General features: G+C 37.6%; 1 protein-coding gene and 1 long non-coding RNA gene across 2 annotated transcripts in view; one reads left to right on the top strand and one right to left on the bottom strand.

Moving 5' to 3' along the window:
- Positions 1–1,524: 1,524 nt before the first annotated feature.
- Positions 1,525–20,290, bottom strand: part of LOC113034663 (uncharacterized) — a 57,821-nt gene continuing 39,055 nt past the window's right edge. The window contains exon 4 of the long non-coding RNA XR_013900952.1: positions 1,525–1,643. This is a non-coding gene — a long non-coding RNA (uncharacterized LOC113034663). The remainder of the gene's footprint in view (positions 1,644–20,290) is intronic.
- Positions 15,407–20,290, top strand: part of LOC113035419 (uncharacterized) — a 90,133-nt gene continuing 85,249 nt past the window's right edge. Inside the window, exon 1 of the mRNA XM_080287860.1 lies at positions 15,407–16,411. Within this exon, the coding sequence (XP_080143986.1) occupies positions 16,301–16,411 (111 nt within the window). The 5' untranslated portion in view covers positions 15,407–16,300. The remainder of the gene's footprint in view (positions 16,412–20,290) is intronic.

Here is a 20,290-nt window from a genome sequence, read left to right as displayed (position 1 = left end):
TAACTTTTAATTCAGCATCATCATCAGGTTACGGTGTGTAAGAGTAAGGTATCATTTGTTGGTCCCTGCGGGGAAACTCATTTACTGCATTTAACCGTATTATATTAGCAGCAGTGGGCAGCCATTGTACAGTTTCTGAGGACATAATCCAGCTGTAAGTCAGTGTTTTAATCAAGTGCACAGTGACAGGACCTAATGTAGCATGTTTTTCATAGTGAAGCTCAGAGCTCACAGGGAAAACCTGCACAAGCACAGGGAGAAGATACCAACTCCAAACAAAAGTGCTCCAAATAGAGTTTGTGCAGACTCATGATCCTGTAACACTTCCTCAGCAGACTGATTAATGTCTACTGGAGGGGTTAAAGGCTTCTTTTTAGTTATTGTTATTGTTAAGTTAGGGGTGGTTAGAGGTGCGCAGATGGATCCAAATATCGAACGTATCAATAACATTGCTGGTTTTGGTATCACATGAATATAAGCGCTATAGGATTGATGTGTTTGTGATGATGTTTAGAATCTTATTTGCTATTTTTAGTTCTTAATAAATAAAACAAAATGTTCAATTTGTGAACAATGTACACAGTTAGAATCAAAAAGGGAGATAAACCAGGGTATGCTAACAATGTGATTGACAAATCTGCTCCCAAACCATCAAGATGCTCATCAAGTCTTTTTTAGACTACAATGGGTAATCTAATGTGACCATAACCATCCTTTATATACAGTCTATCAGTGTGTTAACAATGATAGGTTGTGTAATGGCTCTATCATCATACAATTTTAATTTTAAACTTGGTTATGAAACTGTCTGTGTGCAGATGAGCATTTTAGCAGCACATTAAAGTCACCGTTTATTTACCTAAATTGAGCATGGGCTTGCTGGTATACAGAGGACGCAGGAGATTGCTTGCTTATTTGCAGATTCACAGGATATAGTGGATGAGTGAAGGACATGAAATGACTGTTAAGTCCTAATATGGACGTGAACCTTCGTGTCTGCGTCAGCATTTTCAGAAGTCTGTTCCTCCCTGTGCACACCTCAGCACTACAGAGTCTCTGAATACATTTACAATGAAACTTTTCCAAAATATAATTTTTACTGAGCTGAAATTGTGTTTGTGCTTTGAAAAAGGGGACAAATCATATATATGAAAAACTGGATAAAGCCTCACAGAGTCTCATGTCCCTGATGTACAATGAGTGCTCCAACTTTTCTGCATGAAATGAGCCATGTAAGTGTTTATCGGGGTTATATAGAAGGTTTTCCTCTTAAAATAAGTTTTCATGTCTGCGATTAGGAGATGGGTAGATTGGCACAAATACAAGCAGGCGGCTTAAGACAAATTATTTATTTTATTTAAACTCCCTCTTGTTAAGATTTATGGTTTAGTCTGGTCATAGTGACAGTTAGCTATCAACTGTATTCATGCTATATGATAATCATAGGCTGATAGGTATTATTTTAGTATACGTAAACAGAAACGTGTGTGCATGCACAAAATAAACAAACAAACAAAAATCAGAGTTTTGGCTGTGTAATTGATTCATAGTGTTTTCTATCAGTGCAATGATCCAGAGGAAATGGAAGAGCTGGAACAAATTAAAATAGATTGTGGTTGCTGGTGGAAGACCTCCAAAACGATCTGCAGGAGGGAAAAAGACGCAATAAAATATGTATTAAACATTAGAAGTTTTTGTTTGTTGTTATCAGCAGTGCCATTTCAAACTTTGTCATTTTGACTGGAGTTTGCTAGTGAAAATGTTCTTTTTTAAGATAAGATAAGATAAGATAACCTTTATTAGTCCCACACGTGGGAAATTTGTTTTGTCACAGCAGGAAGTGGACAGTGCAAAAGTTATGAGGCAAAAATTAGAATACAATAAGAATAAATACAGTACACAACTGTACAGAATAGAATAAAATACTATATACAGTAGAATAAAATAAAATAAATATACAATAAGATAAAAATAGAATACAAATACAAATACTATATACAACTGAGTAAAGATAAAAAGGTAAAATACATAATTTCTTGTGCTGTAATTAGGATCTAGCTTATTCAGTACTTTTTAGAAACTCCGTGTAGCAAGCATAAAAAAAACACAACTAGGTTTGCCAGTATTTTTCATCCTGACATGATTACCTCTTCAAAGGAAACATTTGCATTGGATTTTTGCTCTCATTAGAAAGTTTATTTGACCCTTTTCCGAGAACACAGCTTTTGTCAGTTGCAGGCCGCCGTCGCTCAGGGGAAGAGGAGGGGTCGAGGTTGGTTCTGTGCCAGAGACTTGGAGGAGGAGATAAGTTCTGCCAAATTGGTTGCAATTCCTACTGGTCCTATAAAGGTCATAGATTATTTAACACCCCTTTAAAGCCGTGGACTGATTGGAAAGAGCGAGCCCCTGTCACAGTTAATAACTAAATGTTTGGTTCTTATGGCTTTGTTGTTCCCAATAAATCCACACATCTGTCCAATAAATACACCAGTCTGCTTTTTATAATCTCAAGCTGAAAAGCAGGAGAATAAGATATTGAACCAATGCCTGACTAATGGCAACAGTGCCAATATACAGTCTGTGACAGTACTTGAGTGTAGGGCAGTTTGGCCTTTTCTTTGGTGTTGTTCAATGGTGTATCACTGAGGAGTATCAGCTATGAAGCCAACTGGGTTTCCCCTGACATTTTTGTGACATTTTACCGTCTGGATGTGGCGGCACACAGTATGGCACAAGCTGTCCCATCTGCGGGGTCTCATGGGGTCCAACCACCATCTCAGTCTGTGCAGGCCTAAATATGAGAATATTAACAGCCAGGCAGAGGTAGCTTTCACGCAGGATGTGGAATAATTTCCCCTGAAGCAGTACAATGTTATCAGGCCTGCAGGCTTTCATTAGATTTGATGAAGTGCAGAAGTGAAAAATGGTGAATCCTGGTTTGCTTTTTCCTCTTTGGTTTCCACGTGCGTCCATCGCATGCACGAAAAACAAATTCAGTCATAAACAAGCCATAATCAGGGCAGGAAATTCTAATTACTATTTATTATTTATAAAAAAGTAATCATGCATATAAGCTCTGCTGCAAGTGTGCCATCTGCATTTATTTATCACATGTAAATCATATACAGTATGTAAATATTTAACCTACTTAACTAGATGCAGTGTTTATTATCGTTTAGGAAATCCCTTTCTTCTTTTCTATGCTAACCTCGAAAGCTCTGGATTGGATCTTTGTGTCTGTGTCCTATACTCCCATTCTATCCTGTGCCGTGCCCCAGGGTTCTGTCCTGGGGCCCATCTTCTTTGGTTTATATCTGCTTCCACCTAGACCAACCATAAAGACAATTTTATACCAGAGATGATATCCTGTTGTACATTTCATGCAAATGTAGCCCAATCTGTTTTTCAGGACTACATTAATGTTATAAAGAAGTGAATTATTGTCACTAAATACACAAAAAAACATTCTCATTTATCCCCCTGATGATTTGTCCCCATGGTGGTCGGAATTTTGAACTATCACTTCTTTCAGTCTCCCAGCAGTCAGGAGTCTGGGTGTTAGATGTGATCAGGCATTCAATTTTGATAAACCTGCTGATTCTTGTTAGATCTTGTTTTTATAATCTGTGGATCTCTGACTGACATAAATATATAGTGTTTCAACCTGAAATGGAAATTATGGTGCATGCTTTTATTCACAAGATCCTACAATCTCTCAAGTGACACCCAGCTTGTTGTCTTTGCTCTGGATCCCCATAAAGTTCAGAGTTCAAGTCAAAAGTTTGGTGATTACTATAAATTGATTACTAATAGTCAGATCCTTCCCTATTTTATTTACCTTTTACTTACACTAACAGAACTACTGGTCTGCTGCTTGTTGGTGGTACCTCCATCGAGCCTAAGGACTGTAGGAGACATTGTGTCTACATTATGGAACTCACTTTCACTGGACTTAAGATCTGTGGATATTGTTGATACTTTTACTTTTAAAAGCTTAAGACCCATCTGTGTAAGCTTGGTTTGCCCAAGTACTTGTACTCCTTTGCCACATTAATGGGTCATGTAGCCATCGTTTTCCTTCTGAAGTCAATCACCATCTTTCTGGCCTTAATTACATTCATAAGGAGATGATTTCTGCCTCCCAGACCACTCCATAAAATCATCCACTGGTGCTCTGTACGCCTCCTCTTGCACATCACTCATTCGGTAACTGCAGAATCAGGTGCTCGTCAGAGTGACTCACAGATCAGGATGTGATAGACAGAGCTCACCAGGATGGAAGGATGAAGGTGTTGAAGGTAGTGGATGTGTGGAGGCCAGGGTGTGAGGTAGAGGAGGCAGCAGAGGAAGTGAACTAAACCTGCTGAAGAAACCGTTAAGCTCATTTGCTCTCTCGAAGTTGACTACTGGTAGACTGTCACCTTAAACTCAGTGATTTTCCTCCACTGCACACATCCTTCATGTTGTGCTTGAGCTCAGCCTTCAGCTCCTTTCTGTAGGAGGTCCTTGCATTTCCTTAGTTTCAACCCTAGGTCATGCTGCACCCTCCTCAGTTCTTCCCCTCACCTGAACGCTTTTTTCTTTTTATTAAGTTTGTTGTTCCCAAGCCAACAAACAATCCTGCACAGTAAGGTGGTGTATTAGTCTAATGTAGTAATACATTACTGCATGATATGTTAGATTTAAGGGAGCATGGTGTTGCAGTGGTTAGCACCATTGCCTCACAGCAATAAAGTCTTAGGTTCAAATCCACCACCATAACTGGGGCTTTTCTGGGTGAGTTTGCATGTTCTCCCTGTGTCTGCACTCCGGCTTATTCCCACAGACCAAAGACATACAGTCAGACCAGTTAGTGTAACTCATGACTCCACATTGTCATTCTAAGTCTAAACGGTTGTCTGTCTCTGTGTGGTAGCTCTTCAACACATTGACAATCTGTCCAGGAAGTATCCTGCCTCGCACCCCGTGGCCACTGGGATAGGCACTAGCCAAACTGTATTACATATTCTGCTATCATTGCACACCAGTCAAAAAAGCATTTTGGAAAATTAGCTTCTTTTTGCAAATGGTGACATCGCAAAAAGCTACAAAATTAACTTTTATTCTCAAAATCTAGAAAAAGTAGAACAGCTCCACTTGAGAAAGAGTCTAATATGTCTACGGCTCAACAATGAGGAAAGTTACTTAAATATGATGGACATTTCTTTTGCAGTATGTACCAGTGCATCTCTCATACATTTATTGGACTTTATATTGGTTCTCAATGTAACTTTTCCTTCATCTGAATGCATTGGACACCTACTAAAATATTACTAATATGATTCTAAAATCATCCACTTTTAAATATTGCATATACTGTTCTCCACCAAGTAATATTTTTTTTCCTTCCTCCCTCCAAAATATGCACATAGCAAAAATGAATTGCCCTACATTTGTGTTTATTTCCTCCTATGGGTCTAAAAGTGATATATTGCGAAATAAACCAGGCATGCATTTAATACACAATATTATTCCAGTGCATATACATACATATATGCCATGATATAGACAGATATATATATATATATATATATATATATAGACATAAAGCACAATGTGATGCAAGGGGAAAATATAAATGTACACATTTATACAAATAAAAGCAAAAGCATGTGTATATACAAGATAAATCATTGCCCAAATCACAATGAAAATTGGACAGGGAGTTAAAAACTCTGTTTTATTTTTGTATTTGTGTAAAATTAATCTAGTGAAGCCGATGGGAGGATTTTAAGCTTATTTCAGCAATGGATCATGGGACCCAAAGAAGAAGGAAATTTATCAGATAAGCTGCTTACTGTGTACTTTATTTTCTCAAAGCTCAACGACAATATTCGGTTACTAAACAGGAGAGGGACTCTGGGGGACTTGACAATTTCCTGTTGAGGAAAATCCTTCTGTGAGCCACAGACAACACACAACACCAGTGCAAAAGTAGTAATTCACTCATCCAATAAGAAACAAGACAAAGGATTTGTTTTGTTTCTCACTGAATGCAAAATAACTGAGAGACATAAACTGGGAAATCAGCAATGAGTTTCAGTTCAACATGCAGGACTAGTTTAAGATGAGAGCCTCAGAACGCTTTTTGTCCGTGGGCCGTGTTCTACTTAGAAAACTAAAGTAATATTTACGTTTCTGTCTATAGTGATATTTTGCCATGATAAATCTACAGTATATAATTGCACACTTCAACAGAAAGTTGCAAATTTGTTTCCTGAGGATGTGCAGTGAAGCACTGCTGGTCGGCGCACTTGCCAAAGGTCGTTAGGTGCACTTTTACTTAATTAGGTCCAGCTGGGATGTGCAATCACCAGGAGGCACATCACATCAATTTTTATTTTATTTATTTATTTTTATTTTTTTGGCAGGTGCAGGCTGCAGATTATTTTACCACTTACACATATGCACACACGCACACCTCTTTTAAGCCGAAAATATACGTGTGTGATTATACCTATATCTACAGCATTAAAAGCATATTCAAATACACTATAATAATCTAATGTAGGATTGGTTAACACGTAAATTGTTGTTCATTTTGTTATGTTATAACACTCAAAAATCTCCATCTTCTTTTTTGGAGTCTATTTTTGGACTTTATTCTTGGACCATTTTGTGAAAGTACAAATTTCTAATCTAATGCAGCAACTGACAAGGAGAACACTGTGTAGTATGATTAAATGTTGAATAATAAATGTGAAGTAAAACGATGGCAAATATGTAATGACAAACAAGCCTTGCTTTGGATTGTGCGCACATGCAGAATGTTCCATCTCAGAAACTGAAATTTACTTTGTGATGAAATTGCATTTTCAAATTTAAAACCGCTTTTTCAGGCTCTGGGAAAATGTTGCAAATGTAAAACCTACATGGAAAAATAATGTTTTATTCAAAATGAAACAAAGTAGTAGTTGATAGAAAGGTTCTTTGTACACTGTTCAGCAACATGCAGCTGAGTCAGGAGCTTTTAAGATTAATTTGGCAAACTTCAAAGAGGGAAACACTGGAACACACTGATTGATTTGCAGCCTTCAACATCTGAAACAGTCTAATGCTGTGAGCAAGCAGCAAGAGCTTAAAAGACGAGTAGCTTCAAGTCAACTACAACTGAAGGTTACTAAAAATATCTCCAGTCATCTTCCCTCATTAGGTCAGTCATTTAATTTTCACAGTAAAGCCAAGTTCACTCCTTCTGATCATTGCATTAGTGGCAAATCAGTGAAGTGGATTAACCCTTAAAAAGAAGCATTTTACGGTGGAGGATTTAGTGACGGGTGTTAACTAGTGGTGTGACAAAATGAGGCAGACTAGGAGGCTCTCGTTTACAAATTTTAACATATCTAGGTATCTAAATATTTCTACTTGCTAACTCAAACTTCAAAGAAAAACATTGGAAATTCAAAAATAACTTGAAATTTTGAGTTATTAAGGCAGGATTTTGAGATAATAGTGACAATCAGGAAATGTGCCAGCTTCCATATGACTTTTACATCTAGTTTATACTCACTCTTCTGTCTGCTGCTCCTGCATCAACCAGATTGAATACACACGTGTATTAGTGTGTACAGGAGATTTTCAGATTATGCAGATTATAATATGCAGCTTAAAAAGATGAGATAAAAGATACAGTATTATGTGCTTCCTATTTCATTTTCTTCTACTCCTGTGGTGACCTCAGAGTTGGCGTGCAATATATCTAATGCAGTGACCATAAATTAGACTTGAGCCATCACTTGTTAGTGTTGCGGGTACTACATTATCCACAATATGTTCATTAGCTCACTTTAATCAGTGTTCAAATATAGGTTTGTTTTCCAGTTAGCTGTGTAAACAGACCACTGAATATAGAACAAAGAAATATGTGTTAACACTTTATATGCAATCCATTAAAAAAACGCTTTCTTAAACCTGAAGGGTGATGTCATTGCTTTCTACTTGCATCATTATATAATAGAGTCCATAGTTTCTGCAATGCTGTGCATGCTTCTTAATAGGCTGTGTGTGTAGTTACTGAATTTAGACGAAGTAATCTTGTCACAATGGGTTCATCCGAAACCTTGGCTGATCGTGACCTGCACCCATTTTCAAACATTGGCTCGTGTGATTAGGTAGAGGATCAATAGGGGGTCCACGACCCTCTTGGGGACACTGCCATAGGGCTTAAAATCTGGGACTCTCCACTAGAATAGAATAGAATAGAATACTTTTATTTGTCAATTTCTTCAAATGTACTTGCCATACAAAGGAATTGAAATTACGTTTCACACTGTCCCATGCTTAGACATTAACAATAAGGTGCAGATGCACAACAAAAACAGCCCTAACAATAAAGTAATAAATAGTAATATAATAATATAAATAGTGCTAAAAGAAATACTAAAAATATATAAAAAAATTGACACTAATTGACACCAATGTAAGATTCTCAGGTGAGAGGTGAAACGTCTTCAAGAAACTTAAAAACATTAAAAGTGATGAAAGGAAAGGGAGGACTTGAACCAATGATAAGAATTTCTCTTTTGTTTGAGTGTACTTTAAAAAAAACTTTCCTCTTTTTCTTAATATCCAATAGACAATCGAGAAGGTTGGAGAAGGTTGGAGAGGTTAGTCGAATCACTGGCTTTCGGCTTACTGGGAGAAAGAGCTCTGTGTCATTGGCATAGCAGTGAAATGTTGGATCTCTATATAATGTGGACACGAAGTAGCATTTATAAGAAAAAAAAAGGACAGCTCCCAGTATAGACCCTGAGGGACTCTATGATTTAGGGCAGAGTAGACAAAGCTCAGCAATGGAAGTAAAACTATTTTGATTGGTCAAATTCTAACCACTGTGGAGTCGTCCCAGAAATACCAGCCTGGTGCTGCAGTCCCTCAATCAAAATTTTATGCTCTACTGTAGCAAAAGCCGCACTTAAGTCAAAGAATAGAAAATTCAGCAGATCTTAAAATATCTGTTGATCTATTAAATGTAAACTCAGTACTGTGATGCTGTCTAGGACTTCGCCTCCAAAGGTTTTGCTATGTAGGTATTACTATACTACTAAAGGTAGCATGGCGGAAACGTCCCAATATGGAATAGAATAGTTGAAACAATAGTTGTGGGTGCAAATTTTCCCAGGACACAATTACCAATAACCACTTTGCAATGTGCAATACACATTCACACAACATACATAGAAGTATATAGAAAGGATGCATTTTCTACCATGAACTAAAGCTGACTCAGCTTTTCATTCATGACAGCAGATTCAACTGCACTGAGAGTATAAATCCAATATTCCACTAGGAGGGTGACTTTTTTTTTTATTCCTCAGCCCTTTAATAAAGTTGCACAGCCATAGTGCACCTGTGCATAACTTTGTGCCGTAGCTTATTTCATATTTTGAGTCTGCAGCAGAGTCAAATTTTGCCCTAAACTGAGGCCTTTTTGTTTATCCAATATACACCAAACCACAAGAGCATCTCTGCATAAAGAGCGCTTGTGTTCTGCTGCAGTTTATGAAAGATTTGACAGCTTTGAATTGGACAAGTGGCCACTGGGGCAAACTGGCAGTGAGAGTGTGTGGCAGCACCAACTCCGGCTCTCTTTATGTTTCTGAATTACAGTCTAAGATCCTTTTTACACACACTTTGTAGCTCTATAATAATGTCACTTGACTTTCTCCTTTGCTGCCATCACAACAGCTACAAGAGAGCTTTATCATTTGAACATAAAAAAGGTCATTTGACCTCCTTTTCCTTACTTAAACCTAACCACTCTTACTGTGGTACACCAGAACAAATACTCAAATGAATCATTTCAGAAGGCAAATAGCCTTTTCGTTGTTAAAATGCAGGGGCCTGCTTCGTTTATCATTGTCAACATTTTTATTTATTTTTGCTCTTTTTTCATCAGTAAGTCTAAATTTTGAAAAGTTTTTATTAAAGTAGCACATGAAGTGTTTTATTTGATTCTATAGAAAGCACAAATCCATAATTCATCTGCATTGCTTTTTATGAAATTTTTCCCCCTGGGGGAAGCTTAAAGTGAGAATAGTAAGGAATTTAGAAATAGATAAAGGTCCTCAGTGCTTGGAAACACTCTATTAAGATTCAGCGTAAGTCTTTTCAATTTGAGACCAGTCAGTGATGCTATAAATGAAAGTTTAATCGAGTTATGCTGGAATATAATACAGTGATTGTTTTATTTAACAACATGGGCTCAGAATCAACATTTTCAGATGAAAAAATGTTAAATAAAGTATGAGGGAAATGTTGAATTAAAGGTAGGATTGATAAGACAAATAAACCTATTTGATGCTGAAAGAGGTAAAAGGGATGAAATTAAGGACTATGTGGAGCTTTATTTTAGTTTTAGTGTATAATATACTGAATATTTACAGCCTAAAGATCTAATGATCCAACTTTGTTCTCTAGACTTCTTATGTGAAATTCGTTTCTTAGTCCCCCCCCCCCTTTTCCTTCCATAAATTAATGAAAAACCAGAGTTTACATATAGATTAAAAATAATTCCCTGGAGGGCCGGGAAATAATAAACAAAGTCAGACAAAGTCTGTCTTGTAGATCAGAGATTACTGTAGTCTCTCTAACTAACAATAAAATAAAACTTCATCATTTATTATGAATAAGACACTGACCCATTTTAGCTTCTGAGCTAAACAGCAGGATATCTGGACAGCTTGAGAATAAAATACTTCAGGGATATGAAGACTGTTTTACATGCCTTTATTTCTTATCATCTTGAATTTTTGTGAGGCACTGTGTGACTCAGCTCTGTCTCGCCTGTCTGCCCAGCTTTTCTTTTGTTGGCACGAAGAAGAGGCACCAAATCTTCCACTGGCCTCTAAAACACAACTGACTGAAAGTTTCAATTCCTTTTTATTTTTTAAAGTCTCACCTTAAATCTCGGTTCCACCTGTTCATATTTTACATTAGCTGTACAGCAACTAAATTCCTTTTATCTGGTCCAAGCCCTTGACATCTGATACAATGAGAATGTGATCAAAGACCATCAGAAAATGTAATGTCTCCCCAGTATGGAGTACATCCATTATGGCAACATATCAACCAGCTTAATATTAATCACACAGTCCTAGAGACTGCTCAGCTAACCCCTGGCAACCTATGGGCGCCAGGGAAAATTGGACATCCCCCAACCTGTGGGGGAGTAGTTGCTCGAAGTTGCTGGCTGTTGCTAGTTGAAATTAGTCTTGAAGAGGATGCAGCACCAAAAGTCTCCTCGAGAAGATTGCTGCCATTATCCATAGTTTGCATGGAAAATGCTGACTTGTCTGCACACACTCAGATAATACTTACAAATTGAAAACCAAAACCATAAAATTGAGAATTTCTACCCAAAGGAAAAGTTGTGTTTTACTGCTAAAACCAACTATATCTGCTTTTTGTCTATGCTTTAGACTGTAAATGAAAAAAAAAATGGATGTAGTTTCCAGGTATAAAAGGTTAAACCTCTGTGGTAGGGACTTGTTGCATTTGTTATAATGACCAACAGGGGAAGATATCGAAGATATAGAATGGTTGGAAAACCAGTACTGGTAGATCGGAAGTCCTTTGCTCTATGACCTCAGAAGTTGCGGTTCTTTTTTGGTTGTTTTTTTGTTTTGTTTTGTTTTGTTGTTTTTCCATAACTTGTGTATCTGCAAATATACACATTCTGTATTTTTCATATGAAAGAAACTATACTGTGGTGGGGCTTGCTAATTTCTTGTTTTTGATTTATGTATGTTATGTTTTGTTTTACTTCATATGTTTATATGTTTCATATGTTGTTTGTTTAATTTAAGACAAAAAAAAATTAAATGAATGAGAGGTAAAACTTGAGGGGGTAGGGACAAATAAGTAAATACTTCAGCCTACTCCTTTTCAAACAAATAATGGAATGATATTTTGTAATGATTGTGAAGGCACATGTTTGAAATGTTTGAAATAAAAATGAACTGAACTGAACTGAACTGAAGAAGCCATTTGCTGTTAGGTATGGGCTCAACTAGTAGTTTTAAGAATAAAATGTTGAGTTAATTTTGTAAACTATATAACTCGTCAGGAAGATAAAAGTCCAGTGCAGTGTCCTTGGTTTTACAGTGAGAAACACCACATATTCATGATGTGTGAAAAACACAGCTTAAGGCTTCACTACACGTCTTCAGTAACCAACTCTGACCATGTTTGATGTACTGTATGGTGGATGGTCTTTGCAAGAGGCTTGACGCTACAAACTTAAGACTACCTTAGCTTCCATTAGCCAAAGAAACCCTCCAAGTCAAATCTCCAACTAAACTGTTGGCAACTGCATATTGGGTTTTGACACCTTAGATCATTTTAAACTACCCTTTTATATTTTACAAAACTGACTGCCAGCTTTATAAACAGAAGTATTACAATTTTAAATACTGCTATAAAATCAAAGTGTGAGGAAAGAAATGGCTTCAAGCTATGCTGTTGGTGACTGACTGAATGAGGTTTTCCCTTTGGGGCTTAACTTAGCAGAGCCACTTCAGTACAAACCCATACAATCTTGTGTGCTTTACTGAACCTAAACAATGATTAATGTTTTATCGATTATTAGTCGATAATGTCAAAGACACTAGAGGTTCCGCCTGTGGGTGGAACCTCTAGTGTCTTATATACAGTCTATGGCTAGTAGCTATAACACATGTTACTCTGTTAGATTTAAGACTGATCTATAGCCAGCATCTGTCATATTTAATAGGAGGCTAATTCCAGCTAATGGAAAACAGATTCAGAAGTACTAGAAATTACCTCCACCTTTACTTCAGTTCACATATAAAACAACTCACTTTGTAACTGACTAGTTAATAGTGGAGATTCTAGGCTCTGACTGCATAGTTAGCTAACTAATATAATAATAATAATAATAATAATAATAATAATAATAATAATAATAATAATAATAATAATAATAATAATAATAATGCATTTTATTTGAGGGCGCCTTTCAGAAACCCAAGGTCACCTTAGAAATAACAAAATTAATAAAAGGAACAGTAGTCATAAAATACAAAAAATAAGTTAAAATTACAAAACAGAGCTTGACAACAGATAAAATCAGCACTAAAGTGAATAAACCAGTTTAAACAGATGTGTTTTGAGCTGTGACTTAAATACGGAAAGGGAGTCAATATTTCTTATGGTTGGAGGAAGAGAGTTCCAGAGCCGGGGAGCAGAGTGACTGAAAGCTCTGTTCCCCATAGTAATAAGGCATGAGGACAGAACGGTAAGACGAATAGGAGATGATGATCTGAGAGGGAGGGAAACAGTGGTGATATGGAGCAGGTCACACAAATATGAAGGAGCAGATTTATGGATACACTTGTATGTAAGAAGTAAGATTTTAAAATTTATCCTGGTTTATACCATATATATATATATAAACATACACACATATATACAGGGTGGGCCATTTATATGGATACACCGTAATAAAATGGGAATGGTTGGTGATATTAAAGTCCTGTTTGTGGCACATTAGTATATGGTGTGAAGATACGAGACGTGCAGCACCTGAAACTACGGATACTGGATGGCTGTGCTGGCATTTCTCCTGCGGTGTTGCTATCAGTGTGTGAAGAGTGGGAGAAGAGGGTTGCATTGACAATCCAACACAATGGGCAGCACATTGAACACATTTTATAAGTGGTCAGAAACTTGTAAATAACTCATGAAAGAATAAAGTTACATTGAAAGCAAGCACACCATTGTTTTTCTTGTGACATTACCAATAAGTTTGATGTGTCACATGGCCCTCTTCCTATTGAAAAAACAAAAGTTGTATCCAAGATGGGAGTTGCTTAAATTGTCAGCCTCAAAGCTGACATGATAATTTGTGCTGATTTAATGGTTATTTCACTTTTGGCATTGCTACATGTCATCAGATGTAACTGACATACCAATGTCTCTGGCAGACACATCACTCCTTGTCTCTTGTGAATGCCCACTCAACATGATGTACCTTTCATTTATTTTTATTTTTATTTTATAAATTTAAGCCTTAATTAACCCCTCTTAAGTTGTCATTAATGGAAAAATTAGCTTTCTGCTATAAATATCTGTATTAATGGGAATTAACTGTTTAACAAATTATTTAACTAACTGTTTAGGGCGAAAAATGGCAATCAATCTGGGAAAATACAAACCAAATATACTGTTACATGCAAACGATATATCTGCTCATTACTGTATAAAAGACTTTGGTAAATGTACTTTTTCTTGGCTAACTGTATTCATAATGTCAAATAGCGAGGTGGTTGTTCAAGCGCTTTGGTTGAATGATGTAGAGAGTTAAGTCATGTTTGAACTAAACTCTTAATTAAACTGTGTCCAACTTTCCTTATAGTGGAATATAATCTGGGGATAAGGAATAATTTTACATCTTTTTTGGGTCATTGTCAAAAAGCTTTAATCAAACTTGTTTTATGTTTTATGTCTCATCCACCTAAGTTAAAATTGTGGCTCTATAACCGTTTAGGCAGGGGCTTGGTCCTGTGATCCGACTATAACTTGAGAAAAAAACAGCAAGTGTGTGCACACACAAATAAAGTGACAAATCAAATAATCCATATCTGTTGAGCTTCCTATATAGAGGTGTCCTAGGGGCTGCAGAGAAAGATTGTGGTTTGTGAAGCAGTTATTAGTTCTGGCTGTGTTTTCTAAACCCAGCCATCCACCCCAGCCTCCAACATAAACGTGGCGACACCTGTGACATCTACAGATTCTTTATACTTGAATTTCTGCACATCATTTGGGAACTTAATTGTGTAAGTTTTCTTTTTTTCATAATGATTAAAATTCCCCAGGGAAGATGATTTTGCTCTGACATGCATGTTAAGAAAGACACTAAATCACTACATGGTTCAGTTTTACTATCAAGTTTTAATCCATCCAGTTAATTCAAAGGCATTATGGGTTAAAGAAATAACACATTCATTTGTTTCACTTTCCTTTAAGCTCTATTTCTCCGTCTTTCCTGTCTGTGCATTTCCTGCTTACCAGTAGGTGGAGCTTGTCTCCTTTGGCTTGAGAGAGCGTGAGAAGGAGGGAGAGAAGGAGATGATTAAAGAGAGAAGAAAGACAGCAAGAGGAGAGGCAGAGAGAGAGAGAGGGGGAGGGAGGGAGGGAGGGAGGGAGGGAGGGAGGGAGGGAGGGATGGATGGAGAGAAATGGGGAGGGAGGGAGTAGAGAGCAAGCGTCAGCACTCCATGTGTTAAAAGGGCAGATGGTAACCGCGGGTAACTGAGGAGCAAACCACTCTGCTGGCCACAGAGCAAGAGATCAGCGGAGAGAGGGAGATAGAGGGAGGGAGGAGAGTGAACACATGCAGCGCAGCAGAGGAGAGGAGCATCTGAGAGGAAGCTGCACGCTTGCTCTGACAGAAAGAGAAAGAGAGGGAGGAGAAGACTGAGTACTTCTTCTCCACACTAACAAGGAGGCAGAGAGCAAAAAGAGGGGCAAAGACAGAGACAGAGGAGATGCTGAGATAGTAACAGGAGGGGGAAAAAGTATCCCTCCCAGCCACTTACAGAGATACAGAGACAAAGAGGGAGGGAAAACAAAAGGGGCTAGAGAGATTGTGGAGTGAGGAGAACGGACGGGAGATAGTTAAAGGAACTGCAAGACTGATCAATAAGCGGCTGAGATTTCGGGAAGAAATTTAGACTCAGCGAGAAAAAGAGAGAGAGAGAGCGAGCGAGAGAGGGAGTCAATGACAGGGAAAGATTGATTAATGAAAGATTTGAGCAAAACATCTGGAGAGAAGGAGACTTAAAGAGAAATATTTAAGAGGAGACAGGGGCATCTAGCGGAAGGCAAATTTAGAAAAGAAAGGGAGAAGAATTAAAAAAACATTTAGAGAAGGACAGGAGGATAAGAGTGGAAAGAAAGGGGAGCAGAGGGTGAAATATTTAAGAAGAGACAGAAGCTGAGGGGAAATGAGCAGGAGAACGCAGAGTTAAAGAGTCACTGGCAAAAACTTAGAGAAGAGAGAGAATAAATCAGAGCAGCAGAGGGAAGGGAAACTGCGCTCATCCTTTCTTTTTTTTATTTCCTCTGTCCCTCCTCTTCTTGATAAAACCTAGGAGGGGAGATGAAGTGAGGAGAGAGTTGAGTAGTACAACATCAGAAGAAGGAGAAGAAGGAGTTTTCAAGGGTTTTTTGGCAAAGTCCAGATAGATCAAGAGAGTTATAGATAGATATTTAACTGCATGAAAGAGAAGTATATCCAATGGCGTGCTACTACATTGTGATCAGTTCCACCCACCTGCGTGACGGACAGCTGAGGAGCATCAAGGGGGTGTTCAGAGGACCAATAGGAACCAATGGCCAAAGAAACACGGTAAGACCAAACAGTTACTTCTTTTATAGATGCAGAGTTTGCAGAAAAGAAGGAAAAAAGGTCACATAAGTGTAACTGTGTTTGACGTCCAGACTATTGGAGTCTTTCTGGTATTTGAACTCGAGGCTTTTTGGTGGCGGGAGGTTAGTTAGATTCTGTCTACATTTAATTGGCATAAATCCAGTTTAATCCAGAGTTCAGATGTGTAGCTATTAGTGTTTTAACTTTCCTGCAACAAACACGTCCAGGAAATCATTACCTCTAAATTATCATTAGTTAAACCACTCCCACTCACTTGATTGTCAGCTCCTTAATCATAGTGTTTGTAGAGTTAATTAATTGCCACTTCCATTAGGTTAATTGACTCGGTATTGGAGGCAGAAAGATCCAGATGGGGGTGGGGAGGCTGGTGCGGGTCCCCGTCTGTTGCACTAAGAGCTTCTCTGGCTCAGAGTCCGTGCTTAAACATGCCCAGGATTAGATTTTTTTTCCCTTTTAACCTTTCAAGTGTTTACTGATTGAGTTCAGTTAAAAAGTCAGGTAGGTGTTCTCTCTTTACATTTGCATTTATCCTTAGTTTGACACGCCACTTCAGCGCTTTTACAACAGCACTCTGTTTCAAACACATGCACTTGGATCATTTTCACGCAGTTTTCTGCACATCTTGTAGTGTAAATTTCACCTTTATCTTCTTATCACAAGCCTCCTTATGTTAATGAAGTGGGGAGTATCTAAAAATAAAGTCAGATAACATTTAGAGACAAATTAAAACCCCCTCGCTGCATTTTATTAAAACCTGAATGAAAATTAGTTATTCAGAACGACTGTGGTGTCATGAAACTGTGTGGGATGCTTCGACCCGACCAGATGAGTCACACGCGTCTTGACTTTTTTTTTTGGTTCTCTTAACTCAGACTAAACCTTGTACTTCATTCGTACTGACTGTTGCAGGCAAACATAATTACTGAGAGTCCTTGTAGAGATGCACCAAAGATTCCAACAGGCTTCAAAGAGACACATCACATGAGACGTCAAGAGGTTGTGTAAGGGCAGAACTACAGTAAGCTCATTAGGCATAAAACACTTGCTGCAAGGTTTAGAAGAAATAAAATTAGTCTGTCATTTTAAATCAATCAAAAGTTTCACGCTTAACCCTGGCATGGCAAAACATGGCTGATTTTATGTTCTATCAGCAAAAGCGCTGATGGGAGCTGTGCATTGGCCATTACAAATCAATTAAAAGCCAGCGTTCTGCTGATAAAGAAGTCATTTTAAATCTCTACTCCATCTCTATCATGTGATAGGACTGTTAGATCATATTTCACCTGTGTCAATACTTTTAATAACAGCCATTGATCATAAATGACGATGGCTTGTCATGGTGAAATGATAGGGTTATAAGTCTTCAGGAGAGCCCGGCTGGACAACAGAAAATCAACAATGCATTTGACTTAGCGTGCAATTAACTAGAGAGCACAACAGAGCCCACAGCAGCGGTGGAGCGCTGTGGAGCCAAAGCACTGTGGATTGTGTTATTGTGTTTTTAATAAAAAAGCAACAATGCACAGCCCAAGTTGTTAAAATTAAAGTGGATTTAAGTCCATGCACACTGCACCAGCATGTAATGAAGCATTAATATTAAAGCCCTTAATTAAATTTTTGTACCATCGCCTCCAAACACCCCCCCAACCACCCTTTTTTTGTGTGTGTTTACGCTCTATATTAACTAGAGTGATATAAAGAAGTGATTTCTTATCAAACACTTTTATCAGCAATGCTATATCTTCCAAATTTCCTAAAAACAGAGTGAGGAAAAAACAACAGGAAAAACAAAGCCTGCGTGTTTATCTTTTGGGGATTTCTGCTTGCTGAATCTGTCAGTGTTTCTTAAGAACTCGACAAGTTATTTCTTAGTGTCCTAAAAAAACTGCGACTGTGTCTTGTGATTTCACCCTGCTGTGACTGAGGTTTGGTTAGGCTAGAAAAAGATCACAGGTTTTCAAAGTAAGGGGATTTTTGATGATACGGTGACGATAATAAACACTTGACTGACTTCAAGGATAATTATGGTCATGGTTAGGAGATACTAATGTTGTTTTTTAGGTCTGAATAGTGAGTGAAAGTGGAAAATCAATGACTGCAATATAGTATTACTCTTAAGAATACTCTGTTAAATGCTGCGTATGTGTTGTTGTTAATTAAGTATCGTCTGAACCTTGACTCGCTGTTGATGTTCGGTGAAATCCAACAAAAAGATCATCCAGCAAACATGACGTTTAGTTTGTTGTTTGTGGTCTCTCCGTGCTGTCTTTATCTCCAGTTTCCCCTCATAATCCAATCATTTGCGCTATTGCAGCCGCTCCTCCCTGCGCCTGGGCTCTTCCTGTTTGAAAGTGAGTTCTTCCTCCTCACTATTTCTAAGTTGTTGCCCATAAGGGCTCGTCATAGTTTTATGGTTCCCCTTCTAATATTGTAGTGTCTTTATCTTACAATATATAGTAGAGTAAAAGACAAATAATACATTAAACGAATTAAGCAACTAACCTTTGCTTAACCTCTTACTACTCATTAAAAAATAGCTGCTGTGACTTTAGTCCCTATTAACCTGGATGACTGAGAACCTTCACAGACCCAGAACCTTCCCTATTAACCTCTTTACGTCCAGGGGGTCTCTGGTGATCCATCTAAGGTTAGGGTTAGGTTTGGGTTTTATTTCTGGCTCATGCTAAATAGACCAATTTTTAGGAACTTCAAATTAAGTCTCAAACAGATTGACATCAAAGTTTGTCTGCTGTTTTTTTCATTTGGATCCTCCATGCAGACAAAAACTCTGGGCTCTAAACCCATAGTCTGGCAGCACAGTTTATAGAAATAGGATGTTTATTTTAAAAATATTACTACACTGTACTGAGAAGCAGTTTGAAATCTGGATATATCTATCTTAAAAATAAACAGATACTGTGCAGGTTATCGAAGTGGCATAAGTCATGTGATGGAGAAATATATTCTGTTTCCTTTGAATGTTATTTTCCTAACTTTTGGTTCTATATTGGTGTACTTCTTTCAGTCCACTAACTATTAAAGAAACTAACTTTCACTTCAGTTGTCATACTATCTCTTAATCAGTAATGCAGGAGTTCTGTTTGAGCTGTGCATTTTTGGTGAAATGTGTTGAATATTTGGATAGAACAGGACAAAGGATGAAATGTACTACAGTTGAACATACACTGTAATATCTGTTCACAGTGGGGAGATGGGGGGGCATGCCTGGTCTGAAAAAATGCTTAGCTGGGTGGTATGTGCCACATGAATGTCAGGACTAAGGGTTTCCCAGGAGAAGATTGTGTTGTAATGAGATGATCAATTTTATTCACTTCAGCTGTCAGCGGTTTTAATGTTTAATCATGTTGAAATGAAGTTCATATATTTATTTATATATATATATTCTTATATATATATTGTTAAGTTATCTTCTTGACAGGGCCTATTTCCAACTCTTTTCTAACTAACTTCATCACTGAAGCCACATTTCTCATTAAAGACTGTCATAAAAAGCAAAGAAAAAAAGATGATCACTTACTTCTAACACATTAATTATTGTGCTTCATTAAATAGATGACAAACTAATGAAGCTGTTATAGCACCTTCAACAAGTTAGAGCTTTCAGACTTGTTAAATGATATCCAACTAAGAAAACATAAGGTAAACTTTCCACTGCTAACAGAGTACCATAAATAAAATGTTCTTTAATTACCCACACAAGCAAACGGTGGCATTTCAGAGGCACGTATTCAACTCTGTTCGTCACGTAATCCAGGAATAGAAAGCTATATCAAGAGTTTTAATTGGCAAACAACCACACATGACTATCACCAGTCA

This window comes from Astatotilapia calliptera, chromosome 13 (assembly GCF_964374335.1).
Source record: "Astatotilapia calliptera chromosome 13, fAstCal68.1, whole genome shotgun sequence".
Lineage (NCBI taxonomy): Eukaryota > Metazoa > Chordata > Actinopteri > Cichliformes > Cichlidae > Astatotilapia > Astatotilapia calliptera.
This window is presented reverse-complemented; position numbering and strand designations above follow the sequence as displayed.